Source organism: Peromyscus maniculatus, chromosome 10 (assembly GCF_049852395.1).
Source record: "Peromyscus maniculatus bairdii isolate BWxNUB_F1_BW_parent chromosome 10, HU_Pman_BW_mat_3.1, whole genome shotgun sequence".
NCBI classification, from domain to species: Eukaryota; Metazoa; Chordata; class Mammalia; order Rodentia; family Cricetidae; genus Peromyscus; species Peromyscus maniculatus.
The window spans coordinates 89,912,174-89,936,051 of record NC_134861.1 but is presented as its reverse complement, the minus strand read 5'-3'; the positions used below and the strand labels follow the sequence as shown (position 1 = coordinate 89,936,051).

The 23,878-nt window shown below is 40.3% G+C and overlaps 1 protein-coding gene and 1 long non-coding RNA gene across 2 annotated transcripts in view; one reads left to right on the top strand and one right to left on the bottom strand.

Annotated features, from left to right (window-relative positions):
* Window positions 1–9,651, bottom strand: part of LOC121820968 (uncharacterized) — a 185,681-nt gene extending 176,030 nt beyond the window's left edge. The window contains exon 1 of the long non-coding RNA XR_013043036.1: window positions 9,552–9,651. This is a non-coding gene — a long non-coding RNA (uncharacterized LOC121820968). The remainder of the gene's footprint in view (window positions 1–9,551) is intronic.
* Window positions 9,652–9,736: 85 nt separating this feature from the next.
* Window positions 9,737–21,250, top strand: Naa11 (N-alpha-acetyltransferase 11, NatA catalytic subunit). Its single transcript, XM_006975362.4, has 2 exons — window positions 9,737–10,487; window positions 18,895–21,250. Exon 1 carries the CDS (start codon window positions 9,812–9,814, stop codon window positions 10,472–10,474), a length of 663 nt encoding a protein of 220 aa, XP_006975424.1. The 5' UTR covers window positions 9,737–9,811; the 3' UTR covers window positions 10,475–10,487; window positions 18,895–21,250.
* The last annotated feature ends 2,628 nt before the right edge of the window (window positions 21,251–23,878 follow it).

Genomic DNA, 23,878 nt, shown 5'->3' with positions numbered 1-23,878 from the left:
GCATTATGCTTTTATGCCAGAAGAGGGCATCAGATCCAATACTAGATGGTTGTGAGCCACCATGTAATTGCTGGGAATTGAACTCAGGACCTCTGGAAGAGTAGACAGTGCTCTTAACTGCTGAGCCATCTCTCCAGCTCCCAATAGTCTTATTTAAAAATCAGAAATGAGGGACCAGGACGATAACTTAGCCAGAAAACAAGCAAGAGGAACTGAGTTCAGTCTTATCAGTGACCACTCATAATCCCAGTATGAAGGAGCTGAAATTGTTGGACCTCTGGGGCTCTGCCAACCAGCTTAAATTAATCATCAAGCCCCAGGTCCCAATGTGAGTGCATGGGTGGACACACACACACACACACACACACACACACACACACACACACACGCATACCACACACACACACACACACACACGCATACCACACACACCACTCATATTCCACACCACACTATATCACACACCACACACCAGACACATTCACATACACCACACACACACACACACACCACACACCACATATTCCACACCACACCATATCACACACCACACACCAGACACATTCACATACACCACACACACACACACCACACACCACATATTCCACACCACACCATATCACACACCACACACCAGACACATTCACATACACCACACACACACACCACACACCACATATTCCACACCACACCATATCACACACCACACACCAGACACACACATATACACATGCATACACATGCATACACACACACACACACACACACACACACACACACACACACACTCCAAAGTTAAAGGGGAAAAGCAAACACTGATTCTGGTAGGTCATGATTTCATGTATTTTTTTCTCCATTTGTATCTTGGGTGTTCTACATCCTCCACACTTCCATAGACAATCTAAAATTATCAGTTTCTTTAAACTACTCAGAAATATTCATTTTTAAATATTTAAAATACTTAAAATATTCATTTAGAAAAAACTGTGGTAGGCAGAATTCCAGAATAACTCCCAAGATTTCCACTTCCTGGAATATCACAAAATTGTTAATGGGGCTTTAATTAGAATTCATTTGCAATTTTAGATAGATTTGTGAAGACAGGGCGAGAACCGGATGCAAGTTATGTACCCAAAATACATAGTAAACAGATCCCACAGCGGAGCATTAACAGCTTTGTCTCTAGAACTGGAATGGGAACAAAGATGATTCCTGTTAATATTTCTATTCAACATCAGATTGGTGAACATCAGAAGTTCAATAAGGCATGAAAGGTTAATCTAAACTATCAGACTAAGACAAGAAAAACTAAATCTGCTGTTATTACTTAAATGACATTTCTCATTGGAAGGAAACTCAAAATACAAATAAATTACTAGAAATTATAAAACAGAGCCAAGCAGTGGTGATGCATGCCTTTAATCCAGCACTCAGGAGGCAGAGGCAGGTGGATCTCTGTGAGTTCAAGGCCAGCCTGTGACAGTGCTCTTACACAGAGAAATTTTGTCTCAAAAAAAATGATAATAACACAACTTAACTTCAATATGACATTAATGTACAAATATTTTTCTTCAACAAACTATTGAAAATATAATTTAATTATTGCAAGTCCTAGTTTGCTTTTATTGCTCTGATATAACATTCACCAAAACCAATATGGGGAGGAAGGTCTATTTGGCTTATACTTTACAATCTGTAATCAAGGGAAACCAAGGCAGGAACACAGATGTACAAACTGAAAGAGAAACCATGGGAGAATGTGGTTTACTGTCTTGCTCTCCAAGGCTTGCTCAGCCTGCTTTCTTATACAACCCAGGAGCCCTGCCCAGGATAACACAATCCACATGCTCCACGGACATGCACACAGACTAGTCTGATATAAGTAATTACTCAGTTGAGGTTCCCTCTTTCCAAGTGTCTCTGATTTATGCCAAGTTGACAAAAACTAACAACACACACAATATTAACAAAAAATAGAATACCTATGAGTAAGTCCAAGAAATGGTAGTTAATACTTTAATAAAGGAAATTATTTTTAGTTGTGAGTCTAGACTTTAACAGCTGAGCCACTGATTTTTTTAACTTTTGTTTTGTTTGTGTGTGGGGTTGCAAGGACAGAAGGCAGATACAAGGGGACAGGGAGATAAGGGGGATCGGGATACATGATGTGAAATCCACAAAGAATAAAAAAATGAAAGAAAAAAATCATTATTTGGAATACAAAAAGGTTCAGTGGGAATAGAAGGGAATCGGAGAGGATATAAGTATATTATATATATACATATTATATATACATATATAATATATACATAAGTATATTGTATATTATTGTATATTATATATATTATATTATTATAATATAATAATATATAATATTATCAAACAATAAGAAATAAAGAGAAAAGAAAATCAAAAACATTGAAAATAAATTTCAATTGTTGGGGGTGATATATATAAGAAAATTTGTCATATCTTAGTGATGGCTGCATGTGGTAAATACATTTTTAGAAGCTCTTTAGCCAAATTTAGTAAAGGAGTAAAATATATAATGAATCCCTACAATTGCAAGAAAATAGGCAAGAGATATACTCAGGTTACTTTTCTGTAGCTATGATAAAATGCCATGACCAAAACAAAACCACTTATGGAAGAAAGCTTTTTTTTTGGCTTACTGTTGAGACTCTATGGTGGCAGGGAGGCAAGGCAGCAGGAGCGGGAAACTAAGGGATCAAATCTTCAACTGCAATCATGAAGCAGGGAGAAGCTGGGAGTCGGGAGAGGCTGAAAGCTCTCAAAGTCCAGAGATTTCTTCCTCTAGCAAGGCTGTATGTCCACAGCCTCCCTCGACAGTGCCACTGACAAGGGTCTAATGTCCAAATACATGAGCCTATGGGGGGTATTGCTCATTCAAAACACTACTCAGAAACAATGCATTAAAGGAAATGGTGGTAGGCAGAATTCCAGAATAATGCCCCAGATTTCTACCTCTCAGAGTGACATCCTGCACAATGACGTCAACTGACTGTGAGTGGGGCTTCTCTATATGATGTTTCACTCCATTGTTGGCAAGGCCACGCAGCAGAAAGGATTTTGCAGAAATCAGCAAGATCTCTCACAGATGACTTACTCAAAGACAATAATACCCTCAGTGGCTTAATATAATCAGAGGGAATGTAAGAGATTTAAAGGAGATTCAAAACTAGTGATATCTCTGATAACTCCAAGTAAGCAAATTTCCACATTGTAGAATGGCTGCCATAGCAGGCGATAATGAGTAATTCCAAAAGACCTAAGAAAATTCTTCTTTGCTTAGTGTTATCAACCTGAGAAAACCTAAAATCACCCAAAAGATGAGCTTCTGGGAATGCCTGTGGGAAATTATTTTGATTGCCTTAATTCAGGCAGAAAGATCCAGCCACTGTGGGAGGCACCATCCCCTAGCCTGGACTGGTAGTGGAGAAAGAGAGCTGACCAGCAGAATGAATTCATGCACTGTAAGCTTCCTGATTCTGGATGTCATGTAACCAGCTACTTGAAACTCTTGCTGTCTTGACTTCCTGCCATGACAGACTCTGTCTTTGAACAGAGAGCCAGGATAAACCCATTTCCCCTTAAGATGCTTTTGTTGGGGTATTTCATTACAGCAACAAGAAAACTGAGACAGTGTGCAACAATAACATGGGAACCTAGGACTTACAACTGCAAGGAATTAAATTCTAACAGGAATCCGAGGCTAAGAGGAGCCTCAGCCTCACAGGAGATGGCAACTCTGATTGGAAGCTGCATTTTTGCCTTACAATCCTCAGCAAAGCAGCCTACCTAAGCATAAGGCTCCCACACTTCTGAATGACAAAATTATAAGGTAAACATTTATGTTGCTTCAAACTTCTAAGTTTGCTGTGGCAACACAAAATTAAGGCAGTTTGTATTGTTAAAAGTATTAGAAATAAAGAAAATGTCTGAAGGGAAACTAATTATTATTCCATTTAAATCACACAATGGTGTGTGTGGTATGTCTAAACAGTGCTAAAACTAAATACTTTGTGAGTGTGTTTGCTGACATTGGATAGAGATCAAAATAAATAAACAAACAAACAAGCAGGCATTGAAAACCAGATATGATGGCACATACTTCTAATCCCAGCACTTGGAGGGGAAGAGCTCTTTGATTTTAAGACCACTCTGCTCTACAGGATGAGTTCCAGGCCAACTGGGAGTAGTATATAAGGAAATCCTGTCTCAGAGAAAGAAAAGAAATAAATTGGGGAAGATGGTGATGTAGTTCAGTTGTTCGAGCATGTGCATCAGCATGCCTGAAGCCCAAGTCTGATCTCAGGCATTGCAGAGATTGGGCCACCTGCAGGGAGGAGTGAGTGCATGTCTGGAATCTCAGAACTCAAGAACTAGATAGAGGCAGGAGGATCAGGAGTTCAATGGCATCATTGTCAGCCTGACATCAACCTGTGATATATGAAATCCAGTCTCTAAAAGACAAAGAAAACCCTAAACCAGAAAACATACACCCAAATTTTAAAAGTTAAAAGTTCAAAAAATATAAATCATGGGTTGGGGATTTAGCTCAGTGGTAGAGCACTTGCCTAGCAAGCACAAGGCCCTGGGTTAGGTCCTCAGCCCTGGAAAATTAAAAAACAAACAAAAAAATATAAATCGCTAAATATAAGTATTTAATTCTATTTATTAAAATTATAAAACTTGTATAATTTTTATTTAATATATAATAAGAAATATTTAATTATACAAGTTAAGGTTAAAACATACACCCACAATAATATATATTCTAATAGTCATGTGTGTGCATGCACATACTAATATATATTCTATTTCTATGTCCTAATATATATAGCCTAATATATATTCTAAAATATATTGGCATGGATTATGACTAGAATTCAGAAGTATTCACATTATCCTATTTCTTAGCTCAGTGCTGAATACCTGGGTATTTATTTAATTATTTTTTAAAGATCACCTATTACTATATACATTTACATGGGTAGCATATTTCAACCATTTAAAAAGTCCCCAATTCCTGAAATAGAACCTCTTGTCTTCCTACATTATGTGCTAAATAATAAGTTCATCAAGTGAAACATGCATGTATGACTCTCCAAGTGCATTTCAATACAGCAACAGCCATGGTGGGAGCCATCGCTTCACCCTAATTGGTGATGGCAGTTGAGGCAGATTAGCAGAGTGAGCCAGGAGAACAGAGACCCACGTGTCATCATTCTTCTGTGCTTTCTGCTTTGCATGTTTAATCTGCTACGTTGGGGAAGTGAAGCAGAGAGAAATCCCAAGAGCTAATGACAGTGGGACAGAAAGACACAGCAGAAGATTGAAAATATGTTTTGTATTTCTTGAAATAATTAGAGAGTGAATTGCAAAGTGGTGCTTAACTGGCAGCCTCATTGTGGGGGAGTTACTTCTCCAGCTGAACATTCAGCCTACATTCATGGAGCTGTTCTGCTCATCCATCTTGAACATTTTTTGGTTCCTCTTGAACCAAGACATCACCTTAGTGAGAACCCTAGAAACTCTAGCTAATCTGCATCCCTGAAACTTCTTGAAGAAATATGAAATGTCAGATACTCCTATGATTTTTATATTAATCCTCAAAATCTACTTCTACTTCTATACATCCAGTTCTGAATATCACTGGCATGAGTGATCTGGATGCCAGGAAAGCACTTTGCAGTGAGACTCTGAATAGATATAACTATGTGTTATATATTCTCATCTCATAACAAAGTAACGCTAAATTTCCCAAAGCTTATTTCCCCTTAATCAGTTTGCAAGGAAAAGAGTACCCCCAAAATACTATACACTTTTAGCACCATCTTGCTTGCAAAATTGGGTACAAACAGAGAAGAACTATTTAACATTTGGCCAAAGCTTAAAAGAGAGCATCACATTCAACTCTATAGATAGGTACAATTAATACAAGTTAATGAAAAGCAAAACAAAAACATTATTAACATAGTAGGAAGGCAAACTCACCAATTTCTCTTTATTAATGTAAAAATTTGTGTAACTATTTGTTGTCAGATTAGTAAAAATTAATTTCACTTATTGAATTCTATTTTAATATTGACGATCTACCTCTATTCTGAATCCCACCATTCCATCCATCAAAGAAGCAAATTTCATCTGTATTACACTAATACAGAATTTTAGACCTAGATAAAATTAAGACATCACATGGCTGAGCCTAACAACAAATTGTTTGGCATAGTTATTAAATAAGATGCCCTTTTGAAAAAGTCACATAACTCCAAATTTTCTCCTTAAACAATCACTGGAAAACTCCCCAGGTTTAAGGGGGAAAGTCAATTTTAGGAAACAAACATTTGGCATTTATACACAAAATAGTTAAGTCAACTACCAAAGTGCCAAGACCATGTAGAATGGATATAATAAAGAATTGGCAAGCAGTTGTACACCAAGAAACCAAAAGCCAGGTATCTGGGAGCTTATCGTCCTAGAAACTATAAAACTTCATTTCCCTGTCTCAGTCTCTCTCCTTTCTACTTCACTGGATAGGTAAAGGTAGTTGGCCACTCCCCATGCTCAAGGGGGCCATGCAATACACCACTCCTATGGACTTTCTAATGGATGGTTCTATAATTGACAATAGATATTGTAAGATTTAAGTGGAAGAATGTGGGATAAATCCATTGCTGTTGGTTTTTCCTCTTGGGTCCTTTCAAAAGTTAAGAGATTATTATTGATGCATCCTTCTGTCATCTTAGCTCCTCCTTCCCTAATTTAAATGTGATGAAAACCACTCATAATCACTACTCTTCTTTTTGTTTGTTTGTTTGTTTGTTTGTTTTGTTTTATTTGTTTGTCTGTTTTTCGAGACAGGGTTTCTCTGTGTAGCTTTTGGAGCCTGGCCTGGAACTCACTTTATAGACCAGACTGGCCTTGAACTCACAGAGATTCACCTGCCTCTGCCTCCCAAGTGCTGGGATTAAAGGTGTGAGCCACCACCACCCAGCAATCACTACTCTTCTATACCTGCTACATTGCCTTCTCTTTAAACATTTCTTTCTTCTTATCCAATATGTCTATCAGCCAGCCAATCAGCATCTCAGGGCTTCAGGATGAGTTCTTTAAAAATCATCAATCCTCCTTTATACAAAGCTCTCTCATATACATTACCCCCATTTCATCCTCAAAACAAAGTAGGAGAGCTGTTGCATGGAGTTTTAGCATTCATAGAATAAAACACAGATGCCTAGAACACTAAAGTGGTCTCTCCAGGATCATAGTTAACAAGCCATAAAGTAAGAATGTAAGTCAAGTTTATGCTGACCACACCCATGGTTCATAAATGCTACCTTACTCCCTCTATCTCAACAGCCAGTTCCTGTTCATCACTTTCTGTCCATTGTCACATTTCACTCCCCCACACACTCATATCTACCATACAAAACTATTATTGATTTCTATCTCTGGTATATTACTGTCAATGACACATGGGGACAGTTGGGACACTGATAGGAAACTAATCTGGCAATATGGACAGTTTATGGTGCCTCCTCAAGCAAAATCACTACAAGTTTAAAGTAAATTATCTCTTCCTTTGGATATTTTACCTTATTAAACTATTCATTAGTGGCTAGATTGATTTATAAATGCTTGGCCAATAGCTCAGGCTTATTACTAACTAGCTCTTACATTTTAAGTTAACAGATATTCCTTATTTACACTCTGACATAGCAGTACCTTTATTAGCATGGCACATTTATCTCCTGCTGCCTCTGCATCTGCTGGTGACTCCTGACTCCACCCTTCTCCTTCCCAGCATTCTCAATTTTACTTTTCCGCCTAACTTTATCCTGTTCAGCTATTAGCAAGTCAGCTTCTTTATTAAATCAGTCACAATAACAAAACTTCACAGTGTACAAAAGGATTATTCCACAGCATTTCCCCCTTTTTATCAAATTAAAAAGGAAGGTTTTAACTTTAACATAGTAAGATTATATACATCAAACCAGTTATTAAGTAAGAATTACAATTATAATATCCAACCCATTTGTCTGACAAAATTAGAGATAATATTCTATTTTTTATCTTATCTGTGTGACTCCAAAATTTTGTACCTAATTTATGTTCTATTATAACTAAGAAAAACTATAACCAAGCATGCTTTTAAAAGAAAAATCCAAAGTCTCTGTCTCATGTTAGAAGAGCACCTGATATGGGACAGAAGAAAAAACAAAATAAGGGACTATTCTATTGCTACTAATTTCATAATCCTTTGGTTTTATTTTGACTCTTTAAAACTTTTCTTAAGGTATAAGTATTATCTCAAAATTAATAAGACTTATACATATATATGTGTGTATATATATATATATATATACATATTTTTTCAACTTTTTTCATGATATTAATGGTCATATAGAGAACTAATTCTAGAATAAGGTTTCATCTAACTTCCTGTACATGATTTCAGGTTTGAATCTCTACCAGGTAACTAGGAAATAAGTTTTTGTACTCTGGATGTATATAACAAATTATGGTCCTTTAACCTCTTCAAGATCTGCTGCATATGATAATGTTTAAGTTTTCTGCAGTATGATTTGTTATTAAGTTTTTAAATTTATTTTACATACCAACCACAGTTTTCCCTCCCTCCTCTCCTTCTGTTCCCTCCCCCCATCATCTTTCTAGCCCCCCATCCACTCCTCAGAAAGGGTAAGGCTTCCCATGGGAGTCAATAATGTATGGCATATCAGGTTGAGGCAGGACCAAGCTCCTCCCCTCTGTATCACAGCTAAGTGAAGCATCTCACCATAGAGAATAGGTTCCAAAAAGTCAGCTCATGTGCCAGGGACAGATCCTGGTCCCACTGCTAAGTGCCCCACAAAGAAGACTAAGCTACACAACTGTCCCCCACATGCAGAGGGCCTAGCTCAATCCCATGCAGGCTCTTTGGCTGTAGGTCTAGAGTCCATGAGCTCCCACAAGCTCAGGTCAGCTGTCTTTGTGAGTTTCCCCCGCCATGACCTTGATCCCCCACCCCCTCCTTATATAATCCCTCCTCCTTCTCTTCAACGGGACCCCTGGAGCTTGGCCCAGTGCTTGGCTGTGGGTCTCTGCATGCAGTATGATTTCATTATATGAAAACTGCTAGGCAGCAGTCCACGGGGTAAGGGGCAGGTCAGGCAGACTACCTGGGATGGCACTGAAATACTGGTTTATTTGTTCTAGTTACATAGGGCTGTTCAGATGTAGGCAGGCTAAAATTGAGTCCAGAGAGATGGCTCATTGAGTATAGAGCATACTGGCGCTTGCTGACAAACTCAGGGCTTGAGTTCAATACATGGGACCCATGTCTTGGAAAATGAGACTCCTACAGGTTGCCCTCTGACCTCTACATGCACCATGGTGCACACACGTACAGTTATATATATATATATGTTACATACCGAGAGGGAATAAGTAAATTTAAAAGAAAAAAAAAGAACTTAAGTTAACATTGAAACAAATACAAGACACGGGAAGCATTGGGCCACACTTACATTTTAAACAAAGCAGGGCTCAGCAAATGAACGCCTCTCCCTCCGCCCCTCTCCCCAGTGTGCGCAGGTGCAGGCGTGTCACCCTGGAAGCCTCATTGGCTGGGACGGCGGGCGGGCTTCCGGAAGCTCCCTCAGCCCCGCCCCTTCCGCCTGCCGGCCTTCCGGCCTTCCCGCCACCACCGGTCTCCAGCACCTTTGCTGCATGCGCACGCGTGGCTGGGTCTGCGGAAGTCAATTCCCGAGGCAACCGGGCCGCCAGGATGAACATCCGCAACGCCCGGCCCGACGACCTCATGAACATGCAGCACTGCAACCTGCTCTGCCTGCCGGAGAACTACCAGATGAAGTACTACTTCTACCACGGCCTGTCGTGGCCCCAGCTCTCCTACATCGCCGAGGACGAGGGCGGCAAGATCGTGGGCTACGTCCTGGCCAAGATGGAGGAGGACCCCGATGACGTCCCCCACGGGCACATCACCTCGCTGGCCGTGAAGCGCTCGCACCGGCGCCTCGGCCTGGCGCAGAAGCTGATGGACCAGGCCTCCCGGGCCATGATCGAGAACTTCGGCGCCAAGTACGTGTCCCTGCACGTCAGGAAGAGCAACCGGGCCGCCCTGCACCTCTACTCGAACACCCTCCACTTCCAGGTTAGTGAGGTGGAACCCAAGTACTATGCCGACGGGGAAGATGCTTACGCCATGAAGCGCGATCTCTCCCAGATGGCAGACGAGCTGAGACAGCAGCTGGTGCTGAAGAAGGGCAGATATGTGGTTCTGGGCTCCGGGGAGAACCAGGAGGCCCGGGGCAGCGCTCTTCCTGGTGCCGAAGAGGCGTGTCAGCTGGAGAACCCTGCAGGTGAAGACAAGAGCAGTGACAGCTCTGATGCCCAGGACAACTCAGAGGGCTTGGATTCCACCTCCTAGAGCCTTGCCCAAGGTATTCTCTTCCCTGGCGTCCCCCCCCCCCCCCGTACCCCTTTGCGTTGTATCATGTCCTACCCATCCCATCCTGTCCCACCCTGTTGTACTTTTGCTAGGTTTCTTGGTGAGCACTCCCTAGCAACTTTGACAGCAAAGATTCAGGACTCCCTGTTCGAAACAAGCAATACACAAGAACTCACATGCTGAACGTATGGTAAATTCTGAAAAGGGGGGCATTCATCCCGCCCTTTGGTATGAGTTGTGTTTCTGGGTAACCTTGTACTTTGTGCAAGGAATTTTATCTTCTGAGAAGTCCAGTTAATAATTTGGAATGATGGAATTCGAAAATCACCATTTTACAGCTCTTGATAAAATAATAACTCCAGAGCCGATGGTCACTAATAGTTAATAGGGGAAACTTTCCAACACTTTGTAATGATAGGTCAGGCCTAGAACACAGGAAGTCAGCCATTACTCTCATACCAACGTTACGTTTTTTCCTGGATTCAGTGAAGGTACCCCACAGTGTCACCCATGCCGTCCATATTCTTGCTGAAAGAAAATTAGATTTCTCTTTTAGATCCCACGAGTGTTTTTATAGACAACAGAGGGACATGTTGAACAGTAAACAGTGCAGTCAGCAAAATCCAGAATGAGAATGAAGGAATTTTGACAGAAGAATATCCTTCCTGGCTTCTTCAGCAAATAAGTGGCATTTTAAAGAGGGAGAGGGATGGGCAGCTGGGCCTGTAACTCAGCAGGACTGCTCCTGATTAGCAGTTCCATTACCACCACCAAAACAAACCAACAACAAAAGAATTCTTTATTAACCTGAAGATAATAGCAACCAAATAACCACTAGGAGGACTTTTGTGATCCTCGTTCAAACAAACCAATGAGACATTTGTAGACACCCAGGCAAAATTCAAACATGGACTCTATTCCAATAAGTATGCTAAATGTGAAGTAAAGTAATTATCCTACAAAAATATTTTTCAGTCAAATTAACTAATGCAATGCCTAGAATTGGTTTTAAAAATACACCAACAAAAAAATAAAGGGACAAAAAAACAAAACAAAAAAAACAGTCCTAATGGAGAAATCCAATCAGAATAGCCTAAAGGGGGCAAGGGGGGGTGGGGTGGGGTGGGGGAGAGTGTGTGCCTGTGAATGGCCTGGGCTTGATTTTAAGAACTGAAAAGGGAAAAAAAAAACTAAGAATAAAATAAGAATGGCAGCATGTAATAGTTGTTGAAGGTGAGATATGTGCTTGTGGGTTCCTTATGCTGTTTTTTTTTTTCCACTCTTGGATTTGTGAAAAATCACACAAAAACTTACAGCAAAGTATTATACTTGCTAAAACATCCTAAGATGCCAATAATGCCACACACAGAAACACATGTCTATAATCCTAGTTTGGGGGAGGTAGGAGGATCTTGAGTTTGAGACCATCCTGGGCTGGTGAGATATTATTATTTTAGAAATTTTTTTAAAAAAAAGAGCTGGGCTGGCCCAGGGGTTAAAGGTACTTGCAGCCAAGCCCTGGTGAATTTCAATCCCTGGGACCATATGGTAGAAGAGAACCAATTCCCAAAAGCTGTCCTCTGACTTCTACACACGTGCCTATATGTAGCTGGAGAGTTTCTCTTCGAGTCCCCCCAAGACCCAACAGTCCCACAGCCCACTTATAAAATAATCACTCAGACACTTATATTACTTATAAACTGTATGGCTGTGGTAGACTTCTTGCTATCTAGTTCTTATATCTTAAATTAACCTATTTCTATAAATCTATACCTTGCCACGTGGCTCATGGCTTACCAGTATCTTAACATCTGCTTCTCATGGTGTCAACGGCTGGCAGCATCTCCTGACTCAGCCTTCCACTTCTCAGAATTCTCCTCCCTGTTTGTCCTTCCTATACTATACTTCCTGCCTGGCTACTGGCCAGTCAGCACTTTATTTATCAATCAATCATAGCAACACATTTTCACAGCATACAGAACATGCCACAGCACCTATAAATACACACACACACACACACAACAACAACAACAACAACAACAACAAGTACTTTTTATAAGGTACTATCTTGGGAACAGGCTCAGTTGTAATAATAAAATACCATAGTATTTCTTACAGGAAGAATTATGTCATATAATTCTAGGGTCTATGTGCTAAGGACAGTTTTAAAGTTTCAGTGGGGTTCATCTGATCCAAGATCAAGGCAGCAGAAGAATGTAAAGAGAGCAGTAAAACTGAGCAAAACATAATGTGTTTGGAGCTATGTCATCAGATTTCTACCCGTTTTAAACCCTGTCTGGACAATGGCAGACCTTCACTGCCTAATGTGCACAAGGCCCTGGGTTCTAGACACAGTGCTGCATTTATAAAATAAGAAGAAAGGAAACATCAAACACAAAAGAGTTTTTATCACTAAAGATTTTATTTAATCTAAACAGATTTTTTTTAATTACTTCTTTTAAAAAATCTATGGAAGGACATAGGCAATATGTCTGTTACATCTCTGTTAATTTGCTTCTCTTCAGTGTTGAATTACTTGAGAACAGGGCTAATAAGAGTGTTTTAAAACTGTACGTATGAAGTATAGTAAATTCAAAAGCCCTTAGGACCTGAGAAATAAAGTAAATAAAAACATCTGCTCATCTTAGATGAAGAGAAAAATGCCAAAGAAGATTCCTTCTTACATGGCAGTTATAACTCTTGTTGTACAAATACAATTATGGTTGAACTATCTGCTTATGCAACATAGTTGAATCTTAGGTTCCTTTATTCAACTTCCTCTTCCTTATAGGTTGATGTTTTCCCTTCTTCCCTTCCTTCCTTGATCTCCCTCCCTCCCTCCCTCCCTTCTTTTCTTTCTCTTGGCATGGTCAGCCCAGGCTGCCCTTGAATTTGATGAGATTTACCTAATTTTGGTTCTGAGACATTGCCATGACCTCATCTAGTGCTTGCTCTCCAGTCTTCAGTTTTGAGTGATATTCAACCAGAGGCCACTGTGGATCTTTGTTGGGGTCACTTCAGTAGTTAGAATATAGTGCTCTGCATAAAGTAACTGAACTGTTAAATAAAAGCGCCCCTGACTGAGTGGCTCACGAATTACAGTCTTCCTTCATCATAGAGCAGTATGGATCCTCAGGGTGGTGAGGACTAGGTGGAGAGGGAAAGGCTTTGCTCCACATAATCACTCTACGGTCCACCTAGAACAGGTCTCTGTAGCCCCTTGGCAACCTGGTAAAGCTTAAGGACCTCATAGGGGAAGAAAAAAAAATTCCTGAAGGCATCATTGTCATATGGATTATAAGAAAAAATATTGAATAGGATTGTCAAGGTTTTTAAATGTGTGCAACAATATTTATGCTTCAGTAGCATAAGAAATAGAAGTCTAGCAGTATGTGTATTGATTAGTTATCTTTAAGCAGGTTTGATTCTAGTATAAATGGCATTTGAGATGCCTGCAATAACTATAATATAATATGAACTTACTATGATTTTATTGTGACAAAGCCCTAAGTATAGCAAGTACTCCTGCGTACATTCACAATAGAAACAAATACAAAACTTCAGTTCCTTGCTCACTGACTCCCATTTTCTAGAATAATGTCTTCCACCAGTTCATGCACATTTCGATAGTGGGGAAAGGAAGAAGGTAAATATACACAGAACTTTATACAGGCTTTAAAACTCAGCACCAGTTTTCCAGGTAATGGCAAGAAAGATAAAGAAATGTGGTTTAGCTTGGCCCTAGGAAAGAAAAGAAGGTATTCTGACAAAGAGCAGTGTTCCTTCCATAACAGGAAACATCCTAGTTATGCTGTGGATGTGGGAAGCTGCTTCATGCCCAGCCAGGAAACAGAGGCTCCCTATGTTCCCCTTCAAGACATGCCACAAGGGCCTCTGGGAGTACACCTAGAGTTTTTACATAAATATATAGCATTCTGCTTTTGTACAAACTTGGGCAAGTTAACAATGGGATTCTACTGCCTTCTGCCATTGTCTCTTTCAACTCTGAAAGAGATGATCCCTCCATTCTGATATTCCCCCATGCTATTAGAAGTTTTACTGTGTCCCTTTCAACTGTCACCAGCTCATAGTTTTACTTGCCTAAACGGGAAAAGGAAACGGTGAAGCAACAAAGAACATGGGAGAAATAAGGTTATATTGTGAAAGCATACTACATTGTTGTATTATGATACTCTCTCCTATGGAGCTAGAGTTCAGACACATACAGAAAATGCCATAGAGCAATTTTTCATTTTTTCTTATTTCCATTTTCATGTGAGTAGGACAGTTGGTGAATTGGGACTGGGTATCTTCAGCCTAAAAATAGTAATAAAAATTACTGCTTTTCCTGTAGCTGTTACTCACTGTGCTGCTACAGCTGTTCTCAAGACTGTTCCTGAGTGTCTCCTTCAGTCATGCTATCCCTATAAGGTCAGCAGGAAGAATACTCCATTTTACAGGTCCATCACATTGCAGAAAGCAGTGTATCCTTCAGTTCATGAGGGAAGAATGGGGGGGGGGGGCGTGATGGGGCAGACTTAGCTACTCAGGTTCCCCAAATGTGAACATGAAATAAGATGGTTCCAGTCCTGCTAAGTACAACTCATACTGTAGATTTTGCAAATAGGGGCTAATAGTAACTGTTCAGCTCCCTTCCTTCACAGTAATCAAATGGTTAATGTTGTGTCTGAGCAGCAACAGTTTGTAGTCTTGGAAGGGAGATGCAGTTGAAGACTAAAATAGCTTTCACTGACAAGCTCAACATCAAAGCACTCAGCTGAATCCATGCTCAGCAGCAGCAGTGTTTCTAGAGAGCCATAGCAATGAAGACAGGTCAGTTCAAAACATGCTAGTTGAGGCAGGAATGCCATCAAACTGTGGCTTGTATTCTGGCAAGAAGAACGTGCCTGATGCTTAATAACAAAAAGGGAAAATCACAAAGTCTCAGCATTTTCAGTTGAGCTGGCATTGTTGAGTGAACTGAGGTTCCTCCCGTGACTTTTGCTTTTCTAGTTTATTCTTCCTGTCGTGAAGCTGTCATTCTAACACAAAGTTGTTAAATGTTCACATGAGCATTCACTGAAATAGACTGTTCTTAATTCTACCAGACAACTAATTATAACTGGAATGATATAATGAAATGTGGGAGAAAGTTAAGGAGACTGACAGGGTTGGTAAATTCCTACTATAACCTTAGCCCAGATATGCCAAGAACTATAGATTTCAAATGCAACTGCACACTAGGACCATAAAGAACACTGAGAGGAGATGAAATACTGTTTGGAAGAGCTAATCAGATAGTCTGTTTGTTGAATTATTTATAATCTCTAACAGTGTCACCTTTCAATCAATGTGTGATATACACAGGCTGACTGAAACACTGACTTTGTCAGAGGTAACACATAAAAGCAGAGACAGGTTTTCTTCTACATCACTGTGTACTCCCCATGCACTAGTATTTAAAGCCAAATATATTTAGCGGTGAACAAGATAAGAAGAAAATGCATTAAAATTCTGTAAGTTGACAGTGGTTTTTTAAAAGTCAGTGTAAGTATTTCTAAAAATATTCTACAATGCCATTTATCAATGATTATCTCCAGAACATCATGGACACCTTTTTATTGTAAAACCATAGCATTCACTTCTATATTCCTAAGGTCCTATTAACAATTCGTGCTGCAGGTTCCTTTCCATGGCCTACTGTTCAGAAAGCCTAGTGATGTAGGGCTGGAGGCTTAGCAGTAAAGAACATGCAGTCCTCTTGCAGAGGACCTGAGTTTGGTTCCCAGCACATCTATAACTTCAGCCCCAGGGCATCTAACACCCTCTTCTGGTCTCCAAGGGCATCTGCACTCACATGTATATCTACAAACAGAAATATACATAACTAAAAATGAAGTCATAAAAATAAAAGAATGCCTGGTAATATAAAAATTTGAACTTTATAAATCAAGGGATGCAATACATCTTTTGAAGAAAATCTTCATGAAAAGTATCTGTACCCTGTTACAAAAATGCTTTAGAGTGTTATTATTACAGTGTTACTTGACTTTTCCATATTAGTTCCTTAAAATTATCAAGCAATATTTGCTGAGATAATTAAAACAGCCATAAAATCTTTGTTTTATATAGTTTTGCATACCTGTGTGTATCTAAGTTTTTCTGTGTCCCGCCTGGTCCCCAGCCACTCAAACCCAATTAAACACACAGAGGCTTATATCAATTAAAACTGGCCATTAGCACAGGCTAACTACTAACTAGCTCTTACACTTAAACTCAGCCCATTTTTGTTAATTATATATGTCGCCACGTTTTCCATGGCTTTACCTGTGTGCCATTACATGCTGCTCCCTGGATGGCAGGCTGACGTCTGCTGCCTCAGCCTCTTACTCTTCCCAGCATTTCTTTAGTCTGCTTGCCCCACCTGTACTTCCTGCATGGCTACTGGCCAATCAGTGTTTTATTTAACCAGTGTACAACAGCATTATCCCACAGCACCTGTGCTAACAATGTTCATTAAAAACTGAGCAAGGTAATGCTAGTGTTTGTAATCTATTCCTTCACATCTTGTTCCTCTTCTAGTAGACCAAGTATACTTCTTTTTATAAAAATGTATTTTGATTGTTTTTAATCACATGTATGTCTGTGTATGGTTGAGGGCAGGTGCCTGTGGAAGCCAGAGGCATAGGGTGCCCCTGGAACTGGAATTACAAGTGGTTGTCAGCCACCTGGGATGGTGCTGGGAACCAAACTCGGGGCCTCTGAAAGAACAATATGCACTCTTAACCACTGAGCTATCTCTCCAAACCCCAAATATAAATTTTAAACATCAGATTTTGTGTAATATTGCTTCCTACTTCATTGTGTGTCATTCTAGAAACAGACTTTTTTGTAATGATGATTTTTATAACAAAAGAATCTTTTATAACTGCTCTGTGCACAAGAGTAACCTATTTTACTACTTCTGTGTATGGTAGATGGAAAAAGATAATTCATTTTTTATAGTTTTGATAGTTTACTACTGTTTTTTTTTTTAACTCAGTCTATTTATACATCACACAAATCTCATCAAGGATAAAGCGTATGTCTTATCTTTTTAAATATTTAAAATATGTAAATATTTATCTTTTTAAATATTAAGACATGTTGTTAATTCTTGGTAGACTCATCAGCTATCCATTGACTGTATGAAAAAGGCTTAATTTATGTGGAATACTCACAATCCTAACTTTGGATTCTTGTCCAAGTCTCAGTAAAGAAAAGATGACTCACAGAACAGAACACTGCCTCTCATTAACCAGGAACTAAAGCCTCCCGTTCATTTCTGCTGTGTTAAATCCTGTCTTCTTTCTCTTATAAGTGGTTTGGTTTTTTAAATAGTATCTCACTCTATATGCTAGGCTGGCCTGGAAACAGAGCTTTCTGTCTGCTCAACCCTCTAGTGCTGAGATTCCAGGCTTGTGCCTCATGCCCTGCATTGAAAATCCTTCTGAGTCAAATAGGATGGGAAGGTGACAGAAGTACCTCAGTTGCTTTAGGTCTGAAATATGTTCTGTAGGGCAGGTCAGCTTGTGTGCCCACCCTACCTCCCTTTCTTAGAGGAGACTGGCCTGCCAGTATTAGTAAATGCTATGGATCCTGCTGTGGCCGGAGGGGCAGCAAGAAAACCTCAGGGCTGTGGGAACTTGATGATCTTCTGTGATTCCCACTAATTTCCATGGGGATCATGTAGAGCAACCTGATTAGTGTTTTCTTCACTGATCTGCTATTGAACTCTAAGTATATAATGCACTTTGATCAGTACATCCCCTCCCCTGCATCCCACCACCACCTACCCTCTTGATTTCATGTGAAAAAAAACAAAAACAACTTAGTGCTGCTTATATATCCATGGGCATAGGATCCCCTACTGGAGCATGGGTAGCCTGTTCCTGGAGGGCTTCTCTCCAGGTTCCCCAAGCCCCGCAGTCCCACAATCCACTTATAAAATAATCACTCAGACACTTATATCACTTATAAACTGTATGGCCGTGGCAGGCTTCTTGCTAACTGTTCTTTTATCTTAAATTAACCCATTTTTATAAATCTATACCTTGCCACGTGGCTGGTGGCTTACCAGAGTCTTTACATGCTGCTTGTCCTGGCGGTGGCTGCAGTGTCTCTCCCCTCAGCCTTCCACTTCCCAGAATTCTCCTCTCTCCTTGTCCCACCTACTTCCTGCCTGGCAACCTACTTCTTGCCTGGTCACTGGCCAACAGTGTTTTATTTATATAGAGCAATATCCACAACAGTAGCCTGTCAGGGACCACATCTCAGAAGAAAACTATTCTTCCATAGCTCTTTCAGAGTCGTCAGAGTCCTGTGCCCTCCACTGCTTACATACTCTCTTTTCTCAACAGCATTGCTGGTCTACATGTCTCAACCACATCTGTCCTGTGAACCCTGGCTTAGCTGTCTACTCTGCAATGTCTTCTCTGGGATTACCTCACAGTGGCTCGAATGGCTTCTCATTTTCAACTCTCCATGACCTTCCACGTGAAGCTACTGTGATCATGAAGGAATACCTCGGCACGAGAGCCTGCTGTGCAAGGGCCAAGGAAGCTTGAGGCCTACCGTGACAGAGCATCCCCGGCCTCCTCTCACCATGCTGCCCTTGTACTGTTTGCAGTGGTCCTACGTTGGCCTGTGGTCATGCGGCACAGTTGTCTCCTAGAAATGCCCAACAGAAAGTGGGGACAACTCTTGACATCACAGGGACATCACTAAGGGGGTAATTGGCACCATCAAGTTAGACCTCATTCCCCCTTCCTCGTCCAGTGCAAGTTGTCTGTTTACTCTCGCTTTCTCTGGAACTCCCTGTGTCCTGTCCTCTGCCTTCAAGGGGTATTTTCCCCCTTTCCCAGTGGGAGAATGTGATAACGAAGAGCTCTACTACACCACACAAGCAGAGTGTATGGATTTTAAGAAAAGAACAAGCAGTAATTAAACTGGACAATCATCTGCTTGCTCGCATCAGTTGCTTTCTGTCTCTGTGTTTGCTTTCTTTTGTAATGATGTCACTTGCCATTCTTGAGGTCGGAGAGTGCACGTGCAGTGCTGCGGCATTTACTAACATGTAATCCTGTGGGTCACCCTGTGAGGTGGGCATTATTAATTATCTCTGTTTTACAGATAAACAGAAGCAGTGCAGCAAATAGCTGTTCGGGACTTCAGCCCAACCTGGCTCCTATTACTCCTGTTCAGATTCTGTATTTATGTGCAAAACAATGTTAAAATGTCACAGAAAGGAGACTGCTGTTTAAAACTGTTCAGTGTTGTTGACTTAATATATGACAACCACATGTCAATTGTAAATATTTATCTAATCTTCAGTTGTAGTCCCTGTTAGTGACTTAGGAAATATAAGTGAAGGAAAAGGGCTTTGACGCTGCAGAAGTCACAGGTAGATCAATTTAGAACTGAGTAATGTTTTCATGTTCTCTGTTAATTACCAAAATATTAGTTTATGTTTAGATTTTTATGAAACTGGAGTATATGGATTTACATCTAAGCCATGACATTAACCAGCTGATGACAAGAGATAAGTCTGTTCTCTGTAATCCATATCAGCCCTGATAAGTACTTCTTACAGATCTACCTCAGTGTGTGGAGAATGCCTGTCTAAGGGCAAAGGGTTGCCTGAGGCAGAGCTAGAACTCCATTTTGTATGTCCACATGGTCCTCTCTGTCTTTCCATTTTCCTTTTTAATTTTCTCCCTTACCTCTTTCCCCTCAAGCATGTGATTATCTCTTTATTTTTAAATATTACCGCTTCCTAACATCTGTCTCTAGGGCAGCATAATCTTACTGATGAAACATTCCATGTTTTCCTTGAGCCCTTGGCAATGTCTTCGTGTTAACAGCTCAGCAGATGGAGAAACAGAAGGAGTAGCCTCAGCTTACCTGAGTGATTTCTCTCCAGCTCAGCACCAGCCACATCGAGTCTCTAGTAACCTGATGTTAATCATCGGAGCAATTGAGAAATAAGAAAAGCTTCCAGACATTTGCAGTGCCACTGACTAAAACTATTGGCACTTTTCTTGGTTACCAGGAGACAACAGAAACCCAGCAGTGCAGCAGCCTACCTAGTTTGGGTTATGCTTGTTTAGATAATAAGAGTAAACAGCATTTAACATTGTTTTGGGCATGAATTAACAAGTTCCAGGTGATCCCACGAGAGCGCTGCTGACCGAGGAGAAGCAGCGGTTTCTCCCAAATCCGGGGGTGGGCGCCTCTCGCTGCTTTTCTAACAGCATCATTCTTTTCAGACAGAGCAAATTATGATTTTTTTTTTCTGAATAGACCACTTACTTTTTACTTAGGCCTGGTCCTAGAGAGACCAATGCAAGGATGTAGAATAGTTCATGGTATGAGTACAGTTGTGCTGGCTATAGAGAATGATTCAGATTCCTTCTTAATGTGTGGCTTTACTGAAACTATTGGGTGGACCTGCCTGTCAGCAAATTGTTCAAATGTACTACTCACCAGGTTGTAAAGTTTTGTTTAGTTGTGGCATCAACTTGTGAATGAAGCCTGTGAGTTACTTGGTTAAGAATTTGGTTTTCCCTTTGATATAAGAGCAATAAGCAAGCGATGATGATATGAAATAAAATAATGGACTATGGGGGTGAGTGAGACACATGGAGTAGTGCTGGAAATTGAATCAAAGCTGGTAAGCTTTGAAAGGATCAAGAAATAAAGGAATTTTTCTCATTAGTTCTGTGTAATGCTAATGTTGACTAGTACAGGTCATAAAACTCAACTAGACATCTGTAACTTCTTGTTAGATTAGTTGGAATTGGACTCTAAATAAGTCAGAATCTCATTCTTAAATATTCATTCACATAAATGTTGTTTGTGATGCTGTGTCAAGAGGTTAATGACCAAGTAATTTCAGTAATAAGTTCCAAACATCAAAATACATATAATAAAGATGTTTTTATATGGTGTATGAAGTAATTAATTATAACCAACATTACATCATGTATTGGATTGCTTTGATGTGATTAGATGGCTTCAGAGACTTGACCTGACTGGGTGGTAAGGGAATGAAGGAAAGACAAATGCAGGTGCACTGAGAAGCTGGGACCGGGTGGTCTGGGCTCTCTGATGGAGAAGCTGCAGTGAAGTAGAAGTTCAGCATGTTTATTATATAGAGTTGAAGAGAGGTACAGAGAGGTGGGGTTACTGCATGCTGAACAAGAGACAAGTCTGATGGTACAAAGCTGGATTGAAGAGGCAGGTTTACCTAATACAATTAGGAGCAGTCTGTTGTAGAATATTATTTTAAGATGTGTTACATCTGTTTATGCCATGGAACATTTGTTTAATGGTGCAAAGATAGGTTGCAGTCTTCTGTGCTGCATTTGTTGAACTCTGTTAAGCTGTGTTACTTTGCCTGTCTAAAACATCTGATTGGCCTAATAAAGAGCTGAACGGGCAATAGCCAGGCAGGAGAAAGGATAGGTGGGTCTGGCAGGCAGAGAGAATAAATAGGAGAAATCTAGGAAGAGAAGATCGAGGAGCAAGAGAAGGAGGAGAGGAGGACATCAGGGACCAGCCACCCAGCTACACAACAAGCCGTGGAGTAAGAAGTTAAAAAAAAAGGTATACAGAAATAGAGAAAGATAAAAGCCCAGAGGCAAAAGGTAGATGGGATAATTTAAGTTAAGAAAAGCTGGCTAGAAACAAGCCAAGCTAAGGCTGGACATTCATAAGAGGGAAAAAAAAAAAAGCCTCCATGGATTTATTTGGGAGCTGGGTGGCAGGCCCCCAAATTGCAAAGAATAAAGAAAGCTACAGCAGTCCCTGTAAAGGAGCAGTCTTCAGGCCATAAATATCGTGAGGGAGAAGGCTATGGTGGGCAGACCTTTTCTATCAACAGATGTAAACAGACCAGAGGATGGCTTTGCCATCTATATTTGTTACCCACGTGGCCACACCCATGTCAATACATATTCATTCAGAGTATCCATACTCTCCACATTGCTGCATTAGTTCTTCCACCCATCTTTAAAAACATGGTCTGTGGGATTTCTTTAAGATTTCACTTTAATTTTTTTTTAATATTTATTATGTTTGGGTGGGCACATGTGCCATGGTGGTGCCATGTGCAGGTACAGGGACAACTTGTGGCAACTGGTTCTTCCTTCTACCATGTGGGTCCCAGGGACTGAAGGAACAAGTGTCTTTACCTGTTAAGCCATGTTGCTGGCCATAGAAATATCTTGATAGCCATAAAGATTTTACTTTATTTCTCACTTTAATTATTCTGTTCATTGACAATAAATTAGCCCAGACACTAAAATTGTTTTTCATTCTAACCTATTTCAGGAATTTGAAAAGACTATTAAGTACCACCTCGCCCTTTCAAGGAGAATTTCTAGCCTTTGTTTTTCCATGCATGCAATTGCTTCAGAGTCCAACAGGCACCGTCTCAAAAGGTGTCCTTTCCTTAGCCCTTTCCTTAGCTCTGGTTCAGTTTTGGGAAGTCGGAACCTGGTAGTGTGAACATTTCCCTGGCAGTTGCTTTGCACACCACTGTCTCAAAGTCACTGATTAGTGCAAGGCATCACATCTGTGTAAAGATGAACTAAAAGGAGAGGCTTCCATAAGAATTCCACTTACACATTTCAAAGGAGGCTGGGGAGTCAACTGATTCAACAAATCTTTGTTTACTATAAATGCGGGAGGGATTAAGGAATCTACTTTTTGCTCTTCTCTGTAAACCTAAAGTGCTTCTCCAATAATTTTACAAGATTTTACATAGGTGAGCATTTGAGACGCAGATACATTTGCATGATGTGATTGTCCCATGTCTTTCTAGGAGTTTGTCATCACTACTTTCTGCCTGTTCTCCACCCTTACTTCTCAAGCAAACAGGAACTCCAGCTTGGCCTTGCTTGTCTATGGCACAAGCCTGAAGAGAGAGAGTGCTCGAAAGTCACACTGAAACTTCCCCAATTGGTTTATAGGACAAAGAAAAATCCAGTTCTGCAGAGCCCTATGAGGAGCCAGACATCTGGCTGGTCTGGAACTGCATGCCCTTCCACTCTTGTCCCCAGCTCCTTTTATCCATCACCATCTGGGTGTTCTGTGTTTGAACTTTCATTGATACAGAACCTGGCCAGATCCTGTGAACAGACCAAGTGCATTGTCATGGTTCTGTATACTTTCAGCAGGAATACTTCTTCAGAATTTCAAAGGATATATATAGATCATTTCCTTGAGGTGCACTCAAGGGTTATCTAAACACTTCTGCTTTATGTGGACATGGGAATTACATTTTCAAGTCCCCACAAAAAAACCCGTCACTAATAAACCATACATATATTGCTTTCTTGA